This window comes from Pundamilia nyererei, unplaced genomic scaffold (genome assembly GCF_000239375.1).
Source record: "Pundamilia nyererei isolate P.nyererei 1_Seehausen unplaced genomic scaffold, PunNye1.0 scaffold00011, whole genome shotgun sequence".
In the NCBI taxonomy this organism is placed as follows: Eukaryota; Metazoa; Chordata; class Actinopteri; order Cichliformes; family Cichlidae; genus Pundamilia; species Pundamilia nyererei.
This window is the reverse complement of record NW_005187412.1, coordinates 5,256,649-5,278,736: the sequence shown is the minus strand read 5'-3', so window position 1 is coordinate 5,278,736 and position 22,088 is coordinate 5,256,649. Positions and strand designations below refer to the sequence as shown.

The following is a 22,088-nucleotide window of genomic DNA, read 5'->3' as shown; positions in this document are numbered from 1 at the left end:
TTGGTTAAAATTAAAAAGAAAGTCTTAAATGTAAATAAATATTTTGTTTTCTTAATTGTGTGGACAGTCTTAATCGCTGTCAGTATTCTGTGTTATAAAATAAAATTTATTTTCTGAATATTAACTGAAAAGGTAAACATGGGCTCTATTCAGAAGAGGCATAAACAAGAATCAAACAAAATAGTGTGACGATAATGTCACGACTTTATTCATCACTGTATTTCTAATGGTTAACATACAATCAGAGTGCATGGTCAAATACAAAATGCTGAACCTGAACCTTTGGTTAGCATCCAGTTGACTGCTTTGATCCAGAGGGCAGCGGTAGGAACCTTTAAAACATCTGCAGTGCTGTTTTAGCGACCAGAGACAGCAATGTGATGTAAGGGGATTCAAATGAGAGATGCAATAATCCAGATTTCTGGATCAGTGCTGCGTGTGCCTCTGTTGTGGTCAGCCTGTCTTGCTGAGCCCCATCAGACCTTCCTCTGCTCTTGCTGTCTCTTATGATTCTTGGCTCCATCCCCGGAGAGTGAAATTAGTACTCAGCACACCACAATGAAGTGACTGAGGCAGTGTATCAGGAAGCTGCCATCCTTGCATTGATTTTTCCCCCACCTCCTTTTACCTGTCATTTTGTATAAAGATAAAAGCATGACAGTTCAGTTTGTAAAGGTTGATGGAACATAAACATTATCAATTAGAATATAATTCCACATTTATTACCAGAGTCTTGATTTGTAAACATATGTAATTATGCTTGGAGAAACTTCCCTTTACTTTTTGCATACATAACAGTTGCTATGTTAACTCTCACCCCAGAGGAAGGCCAATTTATCCCACATCAGTTTGCAGCATGCTAGAGGGGAGATAATCTTAAGAGCAGCAATAGAGACATGCATTAATAGAGCAGGCTGTGATAACAGTAGCTGCAATAAGATATGGGAAACAGGCATATCATTGAGAAAATAAAGGGTGGATGCAATGCTTTGTTTTATTCATTTTTGTTAGTCTTTTCGGTGATATATCTGTGCATTGTAAGCCTGTGTTTTTATTAATAATCCTTCTTATATTTTTCTGTCTAGCAATTTATATTCCACTTACCTTTGGTTTATGCATATTTGGATTTTATGTGTATGTTTTTAATGCAAGAAAATACTGCTTTTTTTTCTGATGCAGTTATTGCTGTAGAGCAGTGAGGTTATTGAAATGTATTATACATTGCTTTCTTTTAACTGGGAGACGTTACTCTAGATTCATGTGCACATACGGCAGCGGACATTCATTTATGCTGCCTGCTCTTGCTGTAGCATTTGGGACTCCCTGTGTCTGCAGTATTTATGGGAAATCCATGGATTTTAAACCAAAGAGGGAACTGAAGTATTAGACTACTTTTAAGGATGGTTGCATGTGCAATTTGAGTCAGCTAGTGCATTGCAGGGTTGCTAGCTGGGCATCCATGTAAACCCTGGAAATAGAATCGGACAGACAGTTTATTTTGTTTATTTAATTAAATTATTGAAAATATAACATCACTTTTGTAAGGACTTATCAGTGTGAGAGAGTACCTGAAGAGAAGCATTTACTCAAAACATCTTAAAAATCTTGGAATTCTGTAGAAATGGTCCAAAATTCATTCTTGTTCAGTCTGTTCAATCCTGCACGGCTAAGAGAGGTGCTTGGAGGTGCTTTTCCATATTTGCTGACATATATATTCTGTAAAATTGGTTTTGAAAAATGATGTGCACAATGTTCCTGACAGTTTTTTCTACTTTTGGCTCCATATGATGTCAGGGAAAACAGATTTTCCTTAATACGGTCATGTTAAGTACGTAGCTCTGGCAGTGAGAGCAGAAGCCCCACTCACCTGCTGTTCAACCCTTCTGTTTGTGAGAGGCAGCCAATCAGGAAAAAAGTGACTTAAAAGGAGGGCAGCCTTAAAGGGAAAATAAATAAAATGGCTGAATATGAATTATTCTTAACCGTTAATCACAGAAAGCTAATAATAGTAATAATAATAATAACAATAATAATTTAAATAACAATAATAATACTGCAATAAAACTGCAATGAATAGTTAATCCATTAGTCAATAGACAGGATTGTTGTCAGAAATTAAAACTGTATCAGGCTTTTTTTCTGTCTATTTTCAAATGGCATTGCTATTCCTACTTATTCAAATAAATGACTATTTTACATGATCATAAGTGTTTGGTTTTTGGGTTGGTTGACATCATGCAGACATCATGTTTGTCTCTAATTGCTTGTTTTGCTGACATGTTGACAAAGTGATGAATCTGCAGGTTGAAAATGGTCCTCAGACTGATCATTAAGGAAGACGCAAACCCAAACACCGGCTTATTTGTTGCTTTACATCTGCCGCAGAGGTTAAAAACATTTGGATGAACTAGAAAGAAATTAAATGTTTAAACAATCTTCATCAGGGATTAATCATCTAAAAATGTCCCTCATATTCATGCAATGATTCTAAATCAACGTCATATTTTATGTGAATGTGTTGTTAGTCTGACCTTTCAGGAGGTATTAGTAAGTGTAGGTATTAATTAATCATAAGAGAAACATGAAATCCTTAACAGCTCATTTGATCTTGGTGTAATTTCCAGTTTTCTATCTTTAGACATGCTGAGGATTTTCACTAAGATAGGAGGGGGAGAGAAAGTGGTGCTGGAGACGGCTGTAATCAGGCCTACTCTCAGTTACCTGCATGTCCTGCCTTCATATCCACTATTTAAGCCATGACAACAATGACGAGACACAGCGTGCCAACTCCAAATATTGCAGAAACATGTTCCCCACCTATTCTAGGTAAAACACAGAGCCAGATCCAGCCTGATTACCAAAAAACGAGCCACTGACTGTGCTCCTACTTGGCATAGTTTCTACTGAGCAATGTGAGTGAGATTTCCCCAAAGAAATCTAGGTTTAGCAATTCACAGTCTTAAAATAGCTTCGAATCATACATTATTACATAGCGGGCCTGCCTCCTGCGCTTGCTGCTGTAATTATCGTCTCCTTGTTTTCTCCAAACTTCCACATTCGAAAAGACACCCTAACCTTATTAGCATAGCTTTATAGCTGATATGAAGGGACTCGCAGATGTGCTGTAAGTTTCTAAAAAGCAAAGTACTTTGTAGATTGTGCAACACGTGTGAATAGAAATTGCTAAAGTTTGTAAAATAAAAGCAGTTGCTGGGGAATACAGAAAATATAGTTTGTGTCTAAGTGGAGTGGAGGTGGCCTGATTTCAATCTTCCAGCCTGACTCTGTGTGTTTCCCTTGGGTACAGTAAAGCATAAAAGATGCTGAGAGGTGTGACCCCCCGCTGAAACCTCCACTGCTTCGAGAGGATTGATGTGACAGTTTCACACATAACGAACACGCGCGCATACACACGCAGTACGACAGGTAGTCAGATGCACCAAACTAGAGATACTGTGTCAAGTGCCAGGTCACACACACACGTGTGCACACACAGATAAATAAAATGTCAGTGCAACACGGGGCTGCACTGATTATGAAAACCAAGCCTGTCTGTGTGTCATCTGACTGTCTTTTGTTCTTTCGGGAGTGCCGCCGCTCCTCTGCGTGGCCGAGCAGGCGCTGTCTCAGTGATTAATCCTCGTCCTATTGGCTGGCCAGTGATACTCGAAGCAAACAAAAACCCACACAAAGCTTAGCAGCGTGCTCGCATGGTGCTTTTCAGGATGTGCAGGCATGCAGGCTGGGCTTGCAAATAGAATCAGTGCAAAACAAAGAAATGAAAAACATTAAAGCATCCCCCCCCCAATACACACACCCACTGGCAAACACTGACCCTTTGGAAAGCTTGCCCTCAATTTACAGTTAATTTTAGTCAACACTTAGACGTGTTGTTTTCGAGAAGTTTCCATCAAACTCTGCATAGATGTGGGGAAAAAGGTGAGAAAGGCAGGCTGGGGTTGATGGAATGAATATTTTTCTCCTGTTTTCCCCGAAGGTGATTGTGATTGACCGAACCCAGAAGTTATTTCATGTGCCTGACTCCAAACTGTATTAGCGGGCCTGGCCGTTACCGCTCAGTCTGTCTGTCTCTCAACAAGATAAGGCGATATTACCCTGCCCAATATTGCTCGCTCTTTTCTGCACTGTCACTGAATACAATGGCCATCACTGAATCCTATGAATATTATTAGCATTTTCCTCAGGATTCTGTCAATGTGCGAGGCAGCTTTGTGGGAGCAGAAGTACACTCTGTTTTTGCTGTGGTCTGATATTCGAGCTGTCTCTTGGTGAATAGAGTTGATGCTGTGGTGTATTGTCCAGCTTAAATCCAATTATGAGGACACTGTCAAATGTCCATTACTGCTGCTAATTAACAAAAGGTTACCTGGCTCAGCAGTCTTCCAGCCGTGGCCGGCGTTGCGATTTGAAAAGACCTGACAGAAGTTAAGAGAGTGAACACTGCTGAAGAACAGCCGCTGTTGATTAGAAGTTGACAAAGAATGAGGATTATAGGGCCGAGAAGAGGGGTCAACATCAAGGAGGATTGTGAAAAACCTCTGACTGAGGGATCAGGTGGAGCATTGTGCCAGCTTGGGAGCAATTCAGAGATAACACAAGAGGAATGGCAGGTCAGTGTGTGGCAGACTCCTAATAATGTCCATAGCCAAAGTCTAAGCAATAAAAATGACCTACTCCTCCTCAAATTAATGTTAGTATTTATTATTTACCTGTGTAATTATAATACATACTTATATAGAAATCAAAAGGGTAAAATCCTAATTTATCAATTAAATTCCAATTATATTTTTCCCAATTTATAAAGGAAAAAAAGATCACTTTCGCCTTTCTCTTTTTTTCTTTCTACTCATTTCTAGTCCTGTTAATGACAGAGCATGGACAAGAAAATAACGAATTTAATCAGCCAAGACTGCAAACATATATTTTAATTAGCAACATCCCCATGTGTAGCTACATTGAACCCCATATATTTTGCTGTCAGCTTTCAGCCTGTTAGGGAAAGAGCAGCGCGGAGAATTTCTCATTGCATCCAAGTCAAAATAGTTTCCCTGCCAGTGATGTGGGTGCATGGTGGCAGTCCCAACCATGAATGGGAGCTGATGGGATGTCAGGGCTGCTTTTCCTGTTTTCCACCAAGTTCATCTCTCTCAACTCATTCCTTCTCATCAGTAACCAAACCCAGTTGGCAGCTTCAATTAAACCCTGTGAAATTGCCCCAGTATCTGTCTCCCTCTGGGGCCATTTAGCTGTGTTTAGCTCTCTGCAAGCTGGGCTTGTCGCCAGGCAATCTTTATGAAACAGTGTTTCATCTTCTTTCTTAAAATGTAGGTCAGTGTAGCCCTACGACCCACCTGGCCAGATCATAGATGTACTCACTGTGAGTAAACCCGCATGATGATCACTTGCTCTGGTTGTATTTACGTGTAGTAATGACACGGAACAAGTTTCAAAAAGGCAGTTTGTCGACTCAAAGACATAAAGATCAGAAACGCTGCATCGTTTTGAATCATAATTCAAGTGTTTTTGAACAAATCAAAGACAACAGACGGCATGCAACTACGCACTAAAATGTGCACAGCATATGTGAGAAGCTGCATTTTTTTAAATCATTTTTTTAAAGTTTCAGAATTCGTTTTGAAGTTATACTTGATTTAAAAGCCAAAATATTGCATAGGCACACTAATTTCTGTGGCTGTTTAATGACAGCCTTCCTGCACAAAACAAGCATATCTCCCATCTGTTGTTGTGGCTTCACCACGCTATAATGAAGCAACATTACATAAGAGGGAATCCTGAGTACTGAATATCAGAGTGGCTTTGAATTAGTCGTAGGCACAAAGCCGCAGGACGGTCATTTATTTAGCTCAGCTGGCACAAAAAGTTCTGCAAGTAGGTTGGAAGTGGATCGCTGCCAATACAAGAATGTTTTCTGCACACTAACTTAGTTTGTTTAGACCTCCACGTTACCAGAGGCAGCTACTTTGTGTCAACTACATTTACTGAGTGTGTTTTTCCATTTGATGTGTACCCAGTAAAATGAGAGCTTGTCAGTAGTTACTTCAATACTATGTGAGACTTAGAAGAGATAAGAGGTTAATATGAGAGCTCTGTTGCTTTTAATTCATTGTATAAACTAAACCTTTATTGAGCTTTCAGACAAAGTTTTTTGGTTTCTAATTTTTGTTTATATTTCAGCAGTGACTCTCAGATTTTGGTGTAAGGTAGGTAACTCATCTGACTGCTGGTTACCCCCGAGGAAACAGAACCCCCCTGTTGAAGCTGTTACCCCTCCCAGGGCTGCAGATAGAGGGGCTGGAATTTTGTTTTTTCAGAAATACTGTCAAGCCAAGGGGATTTTTTTCATTCCTCAAGAATTTTTTTCTCCCCGTCTCTCTCCAGCGGCTCTTGTTTCCTGTGTTAATGCCACAGTGAAATCCATGATAAAATTCTTGTCACGTTTTATGGCAAATTAATCAGTTTCGAGATTCGTATTAGTACACTTCTTTTATTATCAGAATATGCTAAGATGTGCTGCTCTTTAGTTGAAACCGGGGCATTGTGTGTTCTTTCCACTTTTTCCTCCCCTTCCAATGGCTTTTACAACACCTTTGAAGACATTATCTGCTGAAATAAATTCTGAGCCCTGCATTAAAACCCATGAACAGTTAACCTGAGGCTCATTCACACAACAGTGTAAACCCTCCGTAGCTGCTGGTGCTCCCCTTTTTTGTCCACATGGATCTGCAAAACTCCCTCAAATATTCAGTATTCTGTGAGGCCTTCTTAAAGAAATGAAAGTTTCATATTTACATTTTTTAGTAAAGTCTGAAAGAAGTTCAAAGCCCACGTTTTTTGCCTTACAGTATTGCCTTCATTTTTGCTCTTCTCTAATTTGTCCAGTTCGGCTAATTTTATATGAGCAGGATGCTCTTTGTGAAAAAAAGACAGAAAGAGGATGTTTTTGATTCAGAAAGCATAGTGGGCCTGTATAAGCCTACTGAGTAACCAATATTTCTTCTGCAATATCCTTCATGTCATCTTTGACTTTCAAGGTCGATTTGGAACTGAAAACTGTTGTATAGACTCTTTCAAAGTGCAGCACCAACAAAATAAGAGGGGAAGATACTAGGGGTGCAACAATACTCGTATCGATATTGAACCGTTCGATACAGTGCTTTCGGTTCGATACGCATATGTATTGAACAATACAAAATTTTTTATTTATCTACTTTTCTTCTGATGATGCTGTCTGTGTTGAGCGCTCAGTGGATCTGCGTTCGACTACTCCGCCTAGGCTGCACTGTCGAGTGCAGATCCACTGAGTGCAGCGGAAGCTAGTAAGACAGAAGCTAAGCTCGTTGCAACATGGCTACTGCCTCAACGCTACCCGAAATTGAACCTACCCCACTCTCATTCAGATCTGGCGTCTGGAACTATCTTGGTTTTCGTGTGAAGCATGACCCTGATGTAGGGCTGCCACGATTAGTCGACTAGTCACGATTACATCGACTATCAAAATAGTCGACGACTGATTTAATAGTCGACGCGTCATTTGAAGCTTTGTAAGATTCCAAAAGACGCAGGAATAAGTAGTAGGATTTAAGAGTGTAATAACAGACTGAAACAGAAGATGGCAGCACTGCATGTACAAGGATGCCAGCTGCCGTTAAACCCCAAAGAAGAAGAAGCTGCGTCCCAGAATTCATAGCGCGGCCCAGCTCAGTTTCCGACAATGGCGGCAGCTGGTTAGTTTTAATACTACTCTTATTATTCTTTCTGGGTCACAAAATAAACGTTTAACATATTTTCAGGCGAGAATGTAGCTGTGTAAACCTCAAATATCTGCTCAGTTTATCAAGACACCACATATTTTCAAAAGCGCTCTGACGTTTTCGGAGACGTCTGTTACCCACCAGCTCGATAGCTAGCTAGAGCCCGTGAGAACACCGGACACCCGGCAAATCGTTTTCAAACCCAGCGCCGTCTTTCGCTACTCAGGTTAAACATGATATATAAGTCACTTGGATAACTTAAAAATGTTATTGTTTGGCTTTTTTCAGTATTTTATTTGTTCCTGAGTAAATCGGCTGAGTTTAGTGAACTCCACCGAAACAATCTGCACATTTCATTAAAATTTAATAAACTATCATCTTGTCTTTATTAGCTACATAAGACGTACATTAGCACATACCTTAAACACTTCAAGCTGTAAGCTAATGATAGTTATATAAGAGCAGATGCATGCTGGTGCAATAAGCTGTACGTTTTACGTACAATTGATTATGATCTGATTAGTCGACTAATCGCAAAAATAATCGGTGACTAGTCGACTATCAAAATAATCGTTTGTGGCAGCCCTACCCTGATGGTAAGCGCGTCATGGACAAAAGTAAAACAGTATGTCGGATGTGCCACGCAATGCTCAATTGGTGGGAACTAGTGCGTTAGCGCAGTTAGCTTATTAACACCCCCACGCACGGGGCGATCCGCGGTAACTCGTTAACGGAACTTTGCCACGTTATGGCGTTAATGTCATTTTAACGAGATTAACGCTGACAGCACTAGTGGGAACACAACGAATATGACTGCACATTTACACCGACATCATCCTAGTGCAAAGACAAGTGGAAGCAGACAAAAACAACAAGCACGCATGCTACAAACTTTACCCGAGTCATTTAGACAGCCGTTAGCACATGATTCTCCTTATGGGGACCTGATATGTTTAATATGCTGCTGAGAATATAGCCCAGAAGAAGCGATTAGTGTAGCTTTTATTTTGGAAAGAGCCATTTCTCTGTAATAAACTCTCTTTTCCAAAGATGAGTGATTTCTCGATCAGATAGATTTTTTTTATTACTTTGTTGTTTCAGCAACATTAAATTTAAAAACTGTACTTTTGAGTTAAAATATATATCTATAATTTTATTTTATAATTCTCCAAACTGATTGTACAACAGTTTTATTCAAAACCAGAAAGCATCAATGAAGCTGAAGAACCACATTTGGTGTGCATTTCCTTGGTTTTATTTAGCTTCAGATTGGATAGTTTCTTCTTAAGTTGTTTATTTGGTGGCATTAACCTTTTAGATATATGGCTATGAATCAGTATAAAAAAGTGACATAGCCACTGTGATGTTTGGCTAAGGGAGTCCCATAATTAAACCTCAAACGAGCTAGCGAACACATAAAGCCATCAGGAAACAAAGTTTACGGAACAAATTAGCCAAGGGCCATTTTTTTCTTAGATTTCTACCCAACTGTTGGTCTGATTCAAGGCTGAGGAGATGCCCCATGCCGGCTATTACAAAGAATACAGGTTTAAGGCAGTTCCACATTGGTTTCACCTTTCAGCCCTATAAGCTGCGTCCATGTTTTATATACAGAATATGCTTGCTTATGTAACTCAACACCACTGTGAATCTCAACTGAGCCGTGTTACTTGTGTCCTTGTAGCTACTAAATATCGTCCTCTGATCCACCCAGAAAGCAAAACACCCATCTAGTGGATTCTTTGAGGATTCATTTTTGCAGAGGGGAAATTTAATCTCTACACCAAAAGTCTCACATTTTTCACCCTGCTATAAAAGGTGGTAACGCACAAATGGATTGTTTGAATCATGCAAATGGGTGTGTTTATTCTGAACTAAGGTTTATTTGATGATTGGCTTAGGCAGTCGTCCTCAAGAGACTGAGCTGGAAAACAAAGAGTTGCCATGGTAACAGTCAAGGGTGAAGGAGGAGGGTGTGTCTCTGGTGTTGTGCTTGAAGTGGCAAAATGGACATTGGCAGGCAGGATGGCGGGGGAGCAAGCGATGCGTTCTGTGGTCCTGTGCCATTCCTGCTGCTCACCAAGCCTCTCTTTTTTCCTTCCTGTCTTCCACATATTCTCTCTTGTTGTCATCCTGAAGTGAGTGGGAGACCATGAGGAGAACAAATGTTGAATCTTAATGAGACAGCTCAGAAGAAACTAATTTTCTCCCTCTGTCTCTCTCTGATAGTATTTCTTTATTTACAAGCCGCATAACTCAGCACAGTGATGTTATTACACAATTTATCAGCATGTGTGTAATGGTGTAGAAGCGCTGTAAGGTCAGGTTAATGCCACACCGTTAAATGTTTACAAGATCATGTGATTGGCGCTGGCCCTAATAATGATGAAGGATGAATGGCAGCCCTGCTTATTTCATGGACCACTGGGTATTTACATGCTTGGTGAATCCCCATCATGCTTGAATTACACTCCTTGGTTCATCAAAATGTGTCCAACAATTTAACACAGCTGGTTGTCTGAAGAAGAATAGCGCATTAGCAAGTAGGTACACTGATTAAAGTTTATCCTGGGCTTTATCTGTCTGAACTGTGTCCAAACAAAAGAGTTAATAATGCTGGGATGCAGCAAAATGGAATTTTTATAACAAGCCACGTGAAAAAAAAACAGCATTATTATCAATAAAAATTCTTTTTATTTTAAAAAAAAAATCACATTTACCTGTTTATTGTAGTTTTCATTTTCCTTTTTTGTTATCACCTATTTAGAGCTAAATAGAAAACAGTTACATTTACAGGATGATTTGACGGTTGTTTGTGATATAAACAGTTTGATTTTAAGCCATAAAACTGCCATTCATTGGATGTCTTCACTTTTTTGGATGATTCTCTATAAATCCTAGAGGTCGTTGAGTTAGAAAATCTCAGTAGGTCAGCCTGTCTAGCCCCAGTAACTATGCCACAGTTAACAGTCAGTTAAATAACCTTTCTTCTCCATTCTGATGCTCTGATGGTCATTTTGACCATATCGACATGCATAAATTCATTTGCGTTGCTGCCTGTTCATTGGCTGGTTAGATAATTTTGATAACATGGTGTTCAACAGGTGTATATAATAAAGTGACCCGTGATTGTATGTCACAAACCGAATGATGATTTGTCTTACGTAGCTAGCAAGCAAACACCATGATGAAAGACACCTGAGAAACAAAAGTGGATAGTCAGAGAGTCGACATGAGAGTTTCAGCTTCACTGGCTATAATGGGTGCTGTGGTTCAGTTGTGATCCAGCGGAAATTTTGGTTTCATGCATGAATATTCTCCAGAATGCATATTTTTGTACAAAAGATCAAAAGAATGAGCTTCAGGGTAAACAAATCTTTAGTGTTAGGTCAAATCTAAACAGAGCGAGGCACTCAATAGTCAGTGACTTTGAAATGTCAGTGATCTAGCTGATGCTAATTGTGTTTACTAGTTTAACTGCATGTCAACAGCACTTGACATGCAGTGGCTTGTTGTTGGTAGTTTGCCTCAGTTTTTAAATTAGCTTGTAAAATGAGAGACTGCAATGCTCCAGCCTTTCAGTAAGCTAATTTCTCCACTCCCACTGCTCCACTTTTACTCCGTCGAGGTCAGAAAAAGTACCCATTTGCTCTTAAATGATGATACTTGTGATAAATAAGCAGCTGATCGGCAGTAAACATGTTAAACAATGACACATTTCAAGTTAATTTCCATCCACTGACAAAAATAATCAAATTTCCTCTCTGTGCTTGTGTGGGCTTTCTCTTGGAGCTCCGGTTTTTCACACATTGAAAAACATGCGGTGTTAATGCAGCCTATCAGGGACCAGGATGCTCTCACAAAAGGGGCTCTTGATCTTGAGTTTCACTTCCTGATTAAATAAAGCTCGATAAAAATTCAGTGCAAAACATGTTACGATCTAGAAGTGTGTAATGGATTGAATGTGGAAGATTGTCACTTTAATCAAGTTAACCCCCATCAAGAAACTTGATCTTTTTGCAGGACACAAGAAAAGAGAATAATAAAAAAGAGAACCTTTAAAATATGAAAAAAGCACAATAACAAGAATCCAAAAGACAACTTAACGACTCACATTGGGAAAAAAAATACAAGAAACAACCAGATCCAAAAACTGATGTCTGGGAAAGAAAAGACTATATAAACAACGGGGTAATAGGAGCAAAGCACATGATCAAAACAAAGGGGAAAAAGGAGGAAGTGAACCTGGAACAAGGTGCAAGAAAAATAAAGATAAAAGTAGTGGAACAGGAAGTGACCAAGGAACAAATATCTACACTGAGGCTAACTAACTAAACAACATGATGGAGACGGGAACACACTAAAGGCACTACCGACAAACAGAGATGGGCAACGCGTTACTGTAATCCGATTACTTTTTTCAAGTAACGAGTAAAGTAAGGGATTACTATTGCAAAAACGGTAATTAGATTACCGTTACTTTCCCGTAGGAACGCTGCGTTACTGCGTTACTAAAACCATGATTTTTTTTGTGAGAATGTCTCATGACAGTGACGTAAGCGAGTGCGACGTTGTGACAACAGCTGTGTGCAGATCAACAATGGATCACATATCGATTGTGGGAGAGAGTATGAGCGTGCAGCGTTTAAAGCGTGGAAGTACTGACCTTACTTTGAGTTTGATTCCATAAAAAGTGACAAAAACATTAGTGTCCGTCGTGCGTGGGAAGAAAACTTCTTTTTACAGCGAAAAAAACCCCCTAAACTTCAAAGCAAGCACCGAGTGCGCAACGACGTAATGGGAAATTCCCAGAGAAACTCGTGGATTCTTCCACTGACTGCTGCGGCACACCTGCACCAGGGTAAACCTCCGCCTACCGCAGTCCTGCTTTACAGGTGAAAATAGAGCAACAGGACCTGAGTCTTTGACTTTATTTATTTTCTGCTGTGTTTTACTTGCATCTATTTGAAAGACTGAGTGTAAACACAAAAAAAAAATTATTTTATGTGCTGGAATGTGCAGAAAATAGGTTTAAATATTAAACAAATTTCTTCCAGTCATAGAATGGTGCATATAATTTAAGATTTGCTTGATGCATAAAGTTAAAAGATTAAAACTAATAAAACAAGTTTTAAAAAGAGACTTTTCCATTTGATTACATTTTGTATGATGGTTATGCAGATAAAGTAGAATTGGGCTGAAAGATCTATTTATCACCTCTTCAGGTTGTAAATCGAAAGTAACTAAGTAACTAAGTAATTAATTACTTTTGAAAATAAGTAATCAGTAAAGTAACGGGTTTACTTTTTTGGGGAAGTAATCAGTAATTAGTTACTGATTACTTTTTTCAAGTAACTTGACCAACACTGCCGACAAAACAGGGAGAGGCTACACTGGGAAGAACTGGAGAAATCAGAAAATAAGAACATTATTAAGAGTTGAAATTGAGTTTCACTGGAAATGTTGAGTTAGGTAAGAAAACAAACATTGAAACATAGTTTTGTAGTTTTACACCTTCATCACACCATTTAGCTGAATGTTTATAAATGAGAATTGCCCAGTAGAAGCAATATCTGTGATAGACGGGTCACCTTTCCAGGGTTTACCCCACTTTCCACCTTATGACAGCTGAGATGTGCTCCCACAACGCTGAAAAGCATAAATGGAGAAAAGTGGGTGGATGAATGGAACCTCCATTGGTGCAATCTCAGTTAAATAACTCAGTGATCATTACTTTTCTACCACCTAATCATTCCTATCCTAATAGCATCAGTGGAGATTAATTTCTGTCTTATAGCATTTAAAGATGATTTGAATAGCTGTGTAACAACTCGGTCGATAACCTTCAGTCTTTGTCTTTCTGTCCCTGCCTTATCTGTTTTCTATTTCTTCTTCCACGGTGAAGCCTGGCTGTCTAATTCAGTGGTGTGATCAGAGGTCATAACTTGAAATTCAGAACAGAGAGACATTAGCATTCCCAAATCTCACACTATGACCAAGCCATCTGCTTCCCTTGCCCTCTGTCTGCTCCTCAGCTTTGCACATCCACACATATGCACACAGTTTAAGACATACATGTACAAGGGGAGTGTCCCAGGATAATTTAAGGCTTTGTCTTACTGTAGCTGAAGTAGTTATTCAAACAGACCTGAATAGGTCTGTCTGTGAAGACAAGTGGCCCCAAGTGCAGCAGAGAACAAACAAATGGGATACTGCAGGCAGGTCGGCTCATATGCTGCTGTTACTGCTGCCTGTGTGTGCGTATATGTGTGTGTCGAGCCTCTTTTAGTGCTGAAGGTTGCAGCTTGAGTCAGTGCCTGTATTTCAAACGTTTGTGTGGGAGACAGATACTTGGTGAGCGTGCAGGTGTGGATAAATAAGTGTACAGTGATGGAGCCAGCTGGATTTTGATTTCTTTGTGCACCAGGCACTCATTTGTTTTCTTATCCATTGCATTTCTATTCAGATATTCTATTCCCGTGGGGCTGGAACATTTCCCTGCATGCATTAAGTAAAAGACACAGAAAACAGCTTGTCCAGGAGAGACTAATATAGTTAAAGTCTTTCAAGTTCAAATAGGCGGACATGTGCAATTTAGAGGTCAGACACAGTCACAGCGTTTCTCTGAAGGGCTAACACAAAGCACCGTGCAATCATGCATACAAGCTGTGTAGCAGCAACTTCTTTGCAGCTCGTCGAAGTAGAAAATCGCAGAAGACCAAAGAGAGAATTAATTCACAGTGAGTCAATCCAAACCATTTTCAGCTCTTATGAAAAAAGGCTGACTGCATTCCTGTACATTGCCCCAAACTTAACAGCTAACTTTGAGCTACACTTCCCATTTAAAGTTTCACAAACTGCAAAGACTACCCCTGAGGGCGAGCTGACAGAGTATAATCGCATACATTCAGCGCTTGCAGAAAAGTATTAGTCACTAGTCTGAATTTACCTCCTGAAAGTATGGCTGCAGAGAAGTAAAGAAGATAAACTCCTTCGTGATTTTCATGCCACTTTGAATGTAGGTAATCTCATCTCGAGAATGTGTCTGAAAAATAATAGCAACTGTCGCTTGTCTTATTATGACTGTCAAAGAGGAATGGAGAAAGTCGAGATGAAAAACACTGAAAAAGCCTGCACTGAACGGACGTCACTGATACAATGAGACAGTGAGACAGGACCCCGCCCCGTTCCTTACTGAGTGCTTCCTTTGGCAGTTCAGCATCAGCAGCCGCTGTCTTGAGCTGACAAGAGCTACCTGCGTGCCCACACATAGCCTGATAACATCTGACTACCAACTCCTAGCCTAGAGCATGAGAGCCCGATATTTTCAAAACTTGATAATGACGCTAAACTTGATAGAGGTAACCACACACACTCAAGGGGAAAACACAAAATGCAGCATGCAGCTGACAATGTTCCTTTATCTGGTTAAAAATGTTTGATATTTTACTCTGTTGGAGGATTGTTTTAACAGCTTATGTCTCGTTAGCTGTTTGACAGCTGCTGTTTCCAATTAAAGCATTTCAGTCATAATAATGCTAGTTATAGCTTTCTGAGTTTTTCTCATTTCACTCTAATACAAGCTGCTGTAGCTCAGTTCACAGAATTTTGATGGCCTACATTTGGATATTTGGCTTATCACTGACAAAATACTTGCATCACACGTAGGCATATTGAATTTCAGGATCCCAAATTGTCCCCATTCTTCCTGCTGATGCCTCATGTCTTATAGCCGGAGTCTGCTTCTGTTTCCTGCAGAGCTTGGTTTTTTTGGTTGGCAGCATAATGAAACATAGCTGCTGTTTTTCTTGTTAGGAGTGCACCACATTTCAGTACAGAAATTACTGTTGTGTTAGTGTCTTGGGCCGAGAGAATGTTCTGGGTGCAAACCTTTTGGTGAGCTGGAGCGTTTCTATGTATGTTTGCATTTTTTTAAAACTCCAAAGGTTTTCTCGCACAGTTTAAAGAGATGTAGCTTAGTTTTATGTGACTGGCCGTAGGTGTGTGTATGAGACTGTTTGGTGTCTGTGTTAGTCCCAGGCTGTACCCTGCCTCTCTCCCACTCACAGCTGGTATAGACTCCAGGTCTCCTGCGACCCTAAATTGGAAAAGCTCTTAAGATAATAGATGGATGGATGTTTGTGCTTTTAAAAGTGGGAAATGTGGGTGGATTAGTAGATAACCAAAACATAAACAAACCAAAAGAAAAAAGTAAGCGCCAACTGACTTTTTACCCGTGTAAAAGCACAGATGGATTGTGTGCCGTGATTTATTCTAAAATTACAAAACAGGTGAGACACATCCCTTGTGAGTGTTGTTATTATGGCATTATCATTCAAGTACAAATTCATGCAAAGTGAATAAACACAGTCAAATCCATGCCACACAAAGCTGATTTGGGAAAAGCCACCTGGCCAGGGACTTACCGGATTTCCAGAATTACATGGCAATTGTATTGGCGCTGGGGTGTAAATAATCAAAAAATGTGATGTGAACAGTCAGGCAACACCACATGAGGAACAGGTGACTTTTTTTTGTGAATCTAGGAAGCCAAGAGGAGGTCAGAGGGTATCAGCCCCCAGGGGATGCAGTTACCCATAGTTACCGATCCTTCCCCCCAGCTCTGGGGATTTGTATGAGGCGTGGCTGAGCTCCAACAGGATGATGCTGGGTTACAATGTGAAGAAAGAGGGAGGGTGGAGTCACAGAGGTGCATGCTGTGGAGCAGCTGGTGGGGGATGGGAGGAGCGAGGAGCAGAGGCGGAGGGAGGACTGTTGTTACAACAGATCGTAGTGCTATTGTACAGCAGACACCAACCTCAGGATACCAGGTAAGAGATATGAACAATACATGGTTTAGAATACGTTGAAAAGGTGAAGGTTTTAATAGAAATCACTGCCAATAGAACAGAAGGAAAATCGTTTGACGTGTCATGTCATGTACAGTGACGCCTCATTAGGTGATGGTGTTGCTGTGTTTCATCAGGTGTGTCCATGTCTCTGCACTTGCAGAAACTCGGTGAGCAGAAACCTTCATGTTAGCGATGTCATTAGAGCCCGGTACATATGTACATATCTCTGTGTGCACATTTAATCTGACTCCCTTGAACAATCTCTCGTGTGTGTTTCTGTGTGCGTTCCCGCCTTTGTTTTGTGCCAGGTTGTGCAGAGCTAATTAACCAGTTTAATCGCTGGTGATGGAAAAATGTTATTATGGCGAGTGAGAATGAGGGAAAGTCGTAGCAACAGCCCTCTGAGGGAAGTTGTTTATGGCAGCTGGATGGCACAATAGAGTAAGGGTGGTGGCAAAATGGATGGCAGTGCACAAAGGATGCATCTAACAGAAAAGTACACAAGAGCTGAACTTTTTCAGTTGGATGTTGGGATTCAGTGCAGCAAATATATCTTGTGATTTGTTTGTGCATTTATATCATACTATGTTTTTGTTTTGGAGCTATGTGTTTATTCTTCGCTTGTTACAGTTGTGTTTGGTTGTTCTTAGTTCTTAAATATAATCTGTGCAAACTAGCCTCTTTTTCTTTGACTGGATTGTCTGAGACAGTGCATGCATATTTTGGTTATTCAGTCTTTTCATAGTCCTTTTATTCAATCTTTTTGTATTTTAGAGAGTGGCATATGTAATGTTTACAGCAGTGGGTTTTAGTAATGGTGTCTCATTAATAACTATTTTCATAAAAGTGACATCTACTGTTTGATCTTCGCAGCTGAAAGTACAAAAAGTGCCACCAAATACCGGCTTCAAAGAAACCTCCTTACCAAGAACCTTTTTCACAACTTCTGTTAACCATCTATAAATCATGAAGAAGAGGGCTTACATTCTTTGAATACAAAGGCCCTAAAGTGAAAAATACATCATAAACTTGGACCGTTGCTCTAAGACACAGCATGACACTGACAGACTAATGCCTTTTTCAGTAATTCCTCTTGATTTCTCATTTTCATTTTCGATTCCAAAGGGAAAAATGGTCATTCATATGCGAGCAAAAATCTTTCATCATTCTTTTAGAGAACAGAGACAATTTGTTGTTTCTCTGTCTGCCCTGCGTAAACAGATCTTCCATAGGAGCAGCTTTTACCGTGTCCCACATTGAGTATTCCCGGCGAGTAAGCTTCAGAAGGATCAATAAGTGTCTTGATTGACTGATCATCTGCACTGGTATCTGTGCACATGTTCAGCACCTATGTGGAGATGACCTTGATTTAACTATTGATTCTTTGTCTGGCATTGTCCCATTAGGTTTATGTGCAGGCGGTATGCCCAGAAAGGCTCTGTTCTTTGTGTTTATGGTTATAAAACAGCCTGAGCAACATGTCAAAACCACTGTTGTGAATTTGGAGTTTGAAATTTGAAGTAAGCACCAAAGTGTTCTTTAGACTGTACACTGTAAATAAACCATGTCTTATTTAATTACAAGAATATATTGGAGTCCCAGAATGTGTTTGTTTGCACATGGGTCTGTTTGATAAAGGGAATCTGTTTATAGAAATGTGATAACACATTTTATGGATTTGTCCTAAAACCTTATAATTATACCAGCTTTGGCCTTGTAGATGTGAACAATCATGTTATGCATCTGAATTTTAAGACATTCTGAAGTCTTTCTCCTGTTTTTCCTCTGTCACGTAGGGTAAAACCCACAACAATGCATGGCCTGTAAGCCGCCAAGCATGGCTCAAAGGAAGAGGCCAGGGACCAGTGGAGGAAATAGTATGGCTGCCCCAGGTCCCGCCTCCTGTCCTACCACTCACGCTACAGAGTCATGTGATCTGAAAGCAGTAGCGGCGCGGCAACGCCCACACCGCTACCCCAAAGAATCGCGTGAGCCGAAACCTCTCCCTCACTCCTGCAAGGCACAATATTCTTCTCCCAAGTCTCAAGGCACGGGGCGCAGTCATCCAGAAGCGGATGCAGATCAGGAGGAGGAAGTGAAGCGGTACAGCAACCACGAACCAGACGCAGAACTTCAGGATCAGCGTCCAGCAACACCATCCACGCCGGAACATAACCACGACCGAGATGACCCTAACCAGGGGGACTTCCACGGTGGAGCCGACAGCCTGGATGATGATTCCAGCTCTGATTATATAAACAACACCTCAGATGATGATGACTATGATGACGGTAAATGTGTACATGGTCAACTTTTCTGTTTTACCTTTTATTTTTATAATATTTTTTATAATATTTTAATATCCATTATTATTAATTCTGCTAATTGGCACAATATTTGCAGTACTGATTTTTTTTATTGGTTCTACAAATCAAAGGAAAACCCATAAATAACATTTTGTAGCTACCAAAGTTTGTCCTTTAAATAGAAATTGAGCCTGCCCATGCTTAGTAACTGTTTGCGATTTAGACATCAGTAAGCTAAAGTATGCATACAACTTATAGACTTATAGTGATAATTATATTAGTGAAGAAGCTCCAAATATAAGGACCACAACTTAATGTGATTATAAAACTTCTTCAGGGTTGGCAGAGGAGGATGAAGGTGTTACTTACTACATCCGCTACTGCCCAGAGGATGACAGCTACCTGGAGGGCATGGACTGCAACAACCAGGGAGACTGCAACCACAGCCACAGCCGGGGGGACTGCACCAGCACCATGCAGCTCGGCGGGTCCCACACTGATGAATGCCAGGAAGCTGTGGAGGGCTGGACCGAAGAGGGGGAGGGGCAAGCGAGAGAAGAAGAATGGGTGGAAGATGAGGAGGGGGAAGGGGCAGCGAGGGAAGAGTGGAGAGAAGAGGAGGAAGAGGTGAGGGAAGAGTGGAGAGAAGAGGAGGAAGAGGTGAGGAAAGAGTGGAGACAGGGAGATGAGGAGCCGCGAGAGGAGTGGAGGGAGGAGTGCCAGGCCAGGCAGGAGCAGTGGGCGGGTCGTGAGAGGCACCGAGTGGAGGAGTGGGGTGAGGGAGAGGGAGAGGTCCGCTGTGAGGTGGTGGAGCAAGATCCCGATGAGCAGATATACAACGGACGACCGGAGCCCATCCTGGACCATCACCACCACCATCATCACCACCACCAGCCTGCCACGCAGGATGCCGCACACACCCGAAGGGCTGACAGAGAAGAAGAGGAGGCGGAGAGCGAGGACTACTGCCCTAACGAGGATGAAGAAGAGGAAGGCGAGGAGGAGGAGAGAAATGGAAGGGCCTACACCGGAGACTACTACGCCCCTGAAGACAATGGGAACTCGGTGCGAGTCTCTCCCTACCGAAGCCGTAAAGTGCTGGTGGTTGAGGGGGAAACAGGGGAGGAAGCTGAGGAGGACATTGATCAAATTGTTGCTGAGATTAAGATGAGTATGAGCATGGGGAGTCTCAGCAGTGGCACAGACCAAAGCCCGGAAGAGCTGGCACAGGACCCCGCACCAAGTGACTACCCTCACTCCAAGCCCGACGCAGCACCTTACCCTCCACCTCACCACCGACACGACAGTAGGCCCAAGTCCCTCAACCTCCCCTCCATGCACCACAACAACCCTGATCTCCAGCGGGGCCACAAGACGCATCCACGCTCACCTGATGACAGGCAGAGATGGCCCCAAGAGCAGGTGAGCTGAAGAGTATTGCTGTTGTATTATATTTATATTTAATCCCTGAACCGAATGAGTTCAGGGCCTCATCTTCAAAGTAATTTATTGCACAGAACAACAGAAAAACTAAAGAGATGAGCCACACATTATCAGGCTACACCGATTTAATTATATAGCCCGAAGTAACTGTGTTTACATGGTTTCATTCCCTTGTTCAAGAAGAAGGCTTAGTTTGTTTTTACATAAATACACTTACACTAGAACTAGAGGAAGTTCACTGTCTATATAAATGTACCCCCTTAGGGTTAATTATTGGACCTCAAGGTAACTGTGTGTACCTTCTTAATGGCCAAAAAGGTGTGTACATGTTCCCAAGCAGTAAAAAAAGACCATATTTGCACCGTTTCTCTGAGATTTTGAGGTGCAACCCCAGGAAATTTGCCTTTGTTGGGCCAAACGCAAAAAGAAATTGGGCAAAATACAAATTTTACTCTTTGGTTTTAAGCTTTTATTGTTTCTTTGTTGATCTAACTTACATGAAAACACATTATTTTATGAGGAAAAATTGAATAATAATCATGCCGACACCCCGGGGTTAATAAACTTGAGCCAAAGCCTCCTCATGACGATTACGCCGACAAATTTGACTTATTTCCTGTATGTTTTTCTTTTATTTTAATATTGTTCCAGTGAGTTGTTGCATTTTCATTTTCATTCTCAGTTACTAAAATGTTTTGTATTACTCATACCTTTAGGTTTTAGTTTCCTTTTAGGTGCCATAATACATGATAAGCTTGGCAATGCCCCAGTAACAAACCAATGTACCAGTAAAGCAACAACAGGATACTTTATTTTTATAAGCATGTATATATTAAAAAATATCAGTGTTTAAATTCCTTTACTTTCTTAATTTGGTCTTTTTCATGATCTGTTCTTATGGGCATTAGAAGAAGACATCACAGGGTATTTTCATTTCATGTTTATAGAGTTTGGAAAAAAGCATGAAGGTGCATTACTTCTTGGTCCAGAGGTACGTGTATAGATTTCCCTCCAAGTATAAATAAGCAAAAAAGAATAAATACCGATACAAAAAATCACATTAATGACAAAAGGTTACATTTCAACCTAATTCAGAACCTGTTTAACCTGTTTCATTTTACGACTAGTTAAACTGTCTGCTGTACGCTGTTCACTGAAGTCAAGGCTATAAGAGAAAAACAGAACATGAGAGGACATGAATGGAGGCCCCTGCACAGTATATTCTGGCCATATACAACAGACCCTTGCCACTGGATGTGATTTAAAGAGATTTGTGGTGATAAGAAGGAGATGAGTTACAGGTGACATGTTTGTCATTACCACCTAGAGAATAACAGGATTGTCACCCCTCCCCCGCGTTACCTTGAGATGTCCCCCTCCTCATCTCTCTGCTTCTCACGGATCTTGATTAATGCACACATGCTGTACATGCACGCCGATAGAGTCGAACACACGCAGAGCCCCTCCACCCTCTAAAAGTCAGATGGTAAAAGGAGAACAGGGATAGTCTCCTGTGGGCAGCATGCTGATACCCACCTGCTCCACGGTGTGCACGAGCGCTGGTACATTCACTGCATACATGTAGCTCATTTGTAGCACAGAAGTGGGTCAGGCATTGTAGTGGCTTGATGAAATTGAAACGCACACACACACACACACACACACACACACACACACACACACACACACACACA

At 40.9% G+C, this 22,088-nt stretch overlaps 1 protein-coding gene across 1 annotated transcript in view; it reads left to right on the top strand.

Annotated features, from left to right (window-relative positions):
• Nucleotides 1–22,088, top strand: part of apba2b (amyloid beta (A4) precursor protein-binding, family A, member 2b) — a 78,796-nt gene that overhangs the window by 28,598 nt on the left and 28,110 nt on the right. Inside the window, exons 2-4 of the mRNA XM_013908477.1 lie at nucleotides 18,442–18,936; nucleotides 19,289–19,499; nucleotides 19,863–20,373. Of these exons, the coding sequence (XP_013763931.1) occupies nucleotides 18,462–18,936; nucleotides 19,289–19,499; nucleotides 19,863–20,373 (1,197 nt within the window). The 5' untranslated portion in view covers nucleotides 18,442–18,461. The remainder of the gene's footprint in view (nucleotides 1–18,441; nucleotides 18,937–19,288; nucleotides 19,500–19,862; nucleotides 20,374–22,088) is intronic.